This window comes from Empidonax traillii, unplaced genomic scaffold, assembly GCF_003031625.1.
Source record: "Empidonax traillii isolate 1590-97213 ecotype Southwest subspecies unplaced genomic scaffold, ASM303162v1 scaffold3877:size10685, whole genome shotgun sequence".
NCBI lineage: Eukaryota > Metazoa > Chordata > Aves > Passeriformes > Tyrannidae > Empidonax > Empidonax traillii.
Window position 1 is genome coordinate 3,201 of NW_020959070.1, and position 1,224 is coordinate 4,424.

The 1,224-nt window shown below is 53.3% G+C and overlaps 1 protein-coding gene across 1 annotated transcript; it reads right to left on the reverse strand.

Annotated features, from left to right (window-relative positions):
• Positions 1–167: 167 nt before the first annotated feature.
• LOC114072756 (olfactory receptor 14J1-like) lies at positions 168–1,079 on the reverse strand (the record flags this gene model as incomplete). The annotated part of the gene is made up of 1 exon (XM_027910613.1): positions 168–1,079. A coding segment is annotated over exon 1 (912 nt), but the record flags the coding sequence as incomplete, so codon positions are not given.
• Positions 1,080–1,224: the final 145 nt, after the last annotated feature.

Sequence of the window (1,224 nt, forward strand, 5' to 3'; positions counted from 1 at the left end):
AGAATAAATTTCAGTGTTAACAACATTAAGAGCGGAAAAAATACAGGAAATTTTCCCCACTGGCACTCTCAAAAGTTTTAGATGGCAGGCTGGGCCAGTGAAGGGTTACACAGTGGGTGTTCTGCAGAAGAAAAGAAGCAGGTTATTGCTTTTGAAAAACAACCAGTCATCATTTTCCTTATGGCATCCTTGAGCTCTTGATTCCTCAGGCTGTAGATGAGGGGGTTCAGGGCTGGAGGCACCACCGAGTACAGAACTGACAGGGCCAGATCCAGGGATGGGGAGGAGGTGGAGGGGGGCTTCAGGCAGGCAAATATGCCAGTGCTGATAAACAGGGAGACCATGGCCAGGTGAGGGAGGCACATGGAAAAGGCTTTGTGCCTTCCCTCCTCAGAGGGGATCCTCAGCACAGCCCTGAAGATCTGCACATAGGAGAAAGCTATGAAAATGAAACAACCAAATGCTAAAGAACAGCTTAATAGAAGAAGCCCAGTTTCCCTGAGGTAGCCTGAGTGTGAGCAGGAGAGCTTGAGGATGTGTGGGATTTCACAGAAGAACTGGCCCAGGGCATTGCCCTGGCACAGGGGCAGGGAAAATGTATTGGCTGTGTGCAGCAGAGCATTGAGAAACCCAGAGGCCCAGGCAGCTGCTGCCATGTAGGCACAAGCTCTGCTGCCCAGGAGGGTCCCGTAGTGCAGGGGTTTGCAGATGGCAACGTAGCGGTCGTAGCTCATGATGGTCAGGAGGGAAAACTCTGCTGACATGAAGAAGACAAAGAAAAAGGCCTGTGCTGCACATCCTGTGTAGGAGATGGTTGTGGTGGCCCAGAGGGAGTTGTGCATGGCTTTGGGCACAGTGGTGCAGATGCAGCCCAGGTCTGTGAGGGAGAGGTGCAGCAGGAAGAAGTCCCTGGGGGTGTGCAGGTGCTGGTCGCAGGCTACAGCGCTGAGGATGAGGCCATTGCCCAGGAGGGCAGCCAGGGAGATGCCCAGGAAGAGCCAGAAGTGCAGCAGCTGCAGCTCCCGCCTGTCTGAGAATGCCAGCAGCAGGAACTGGGCCATGGAGCTGCTGTTGGGCATTTGCTGCCTCTGGATATGGGGACCTGTTCAAGGAGGAAAGGACAGGGACAAGTTAGGGCAGAACATTCTGAGAAAAATCAAAGCTGCTTTCCAACACCCCTCTCACTGCTCCATTGGTTTTCCTTCTCTAGGAGTCTCTCCTTCA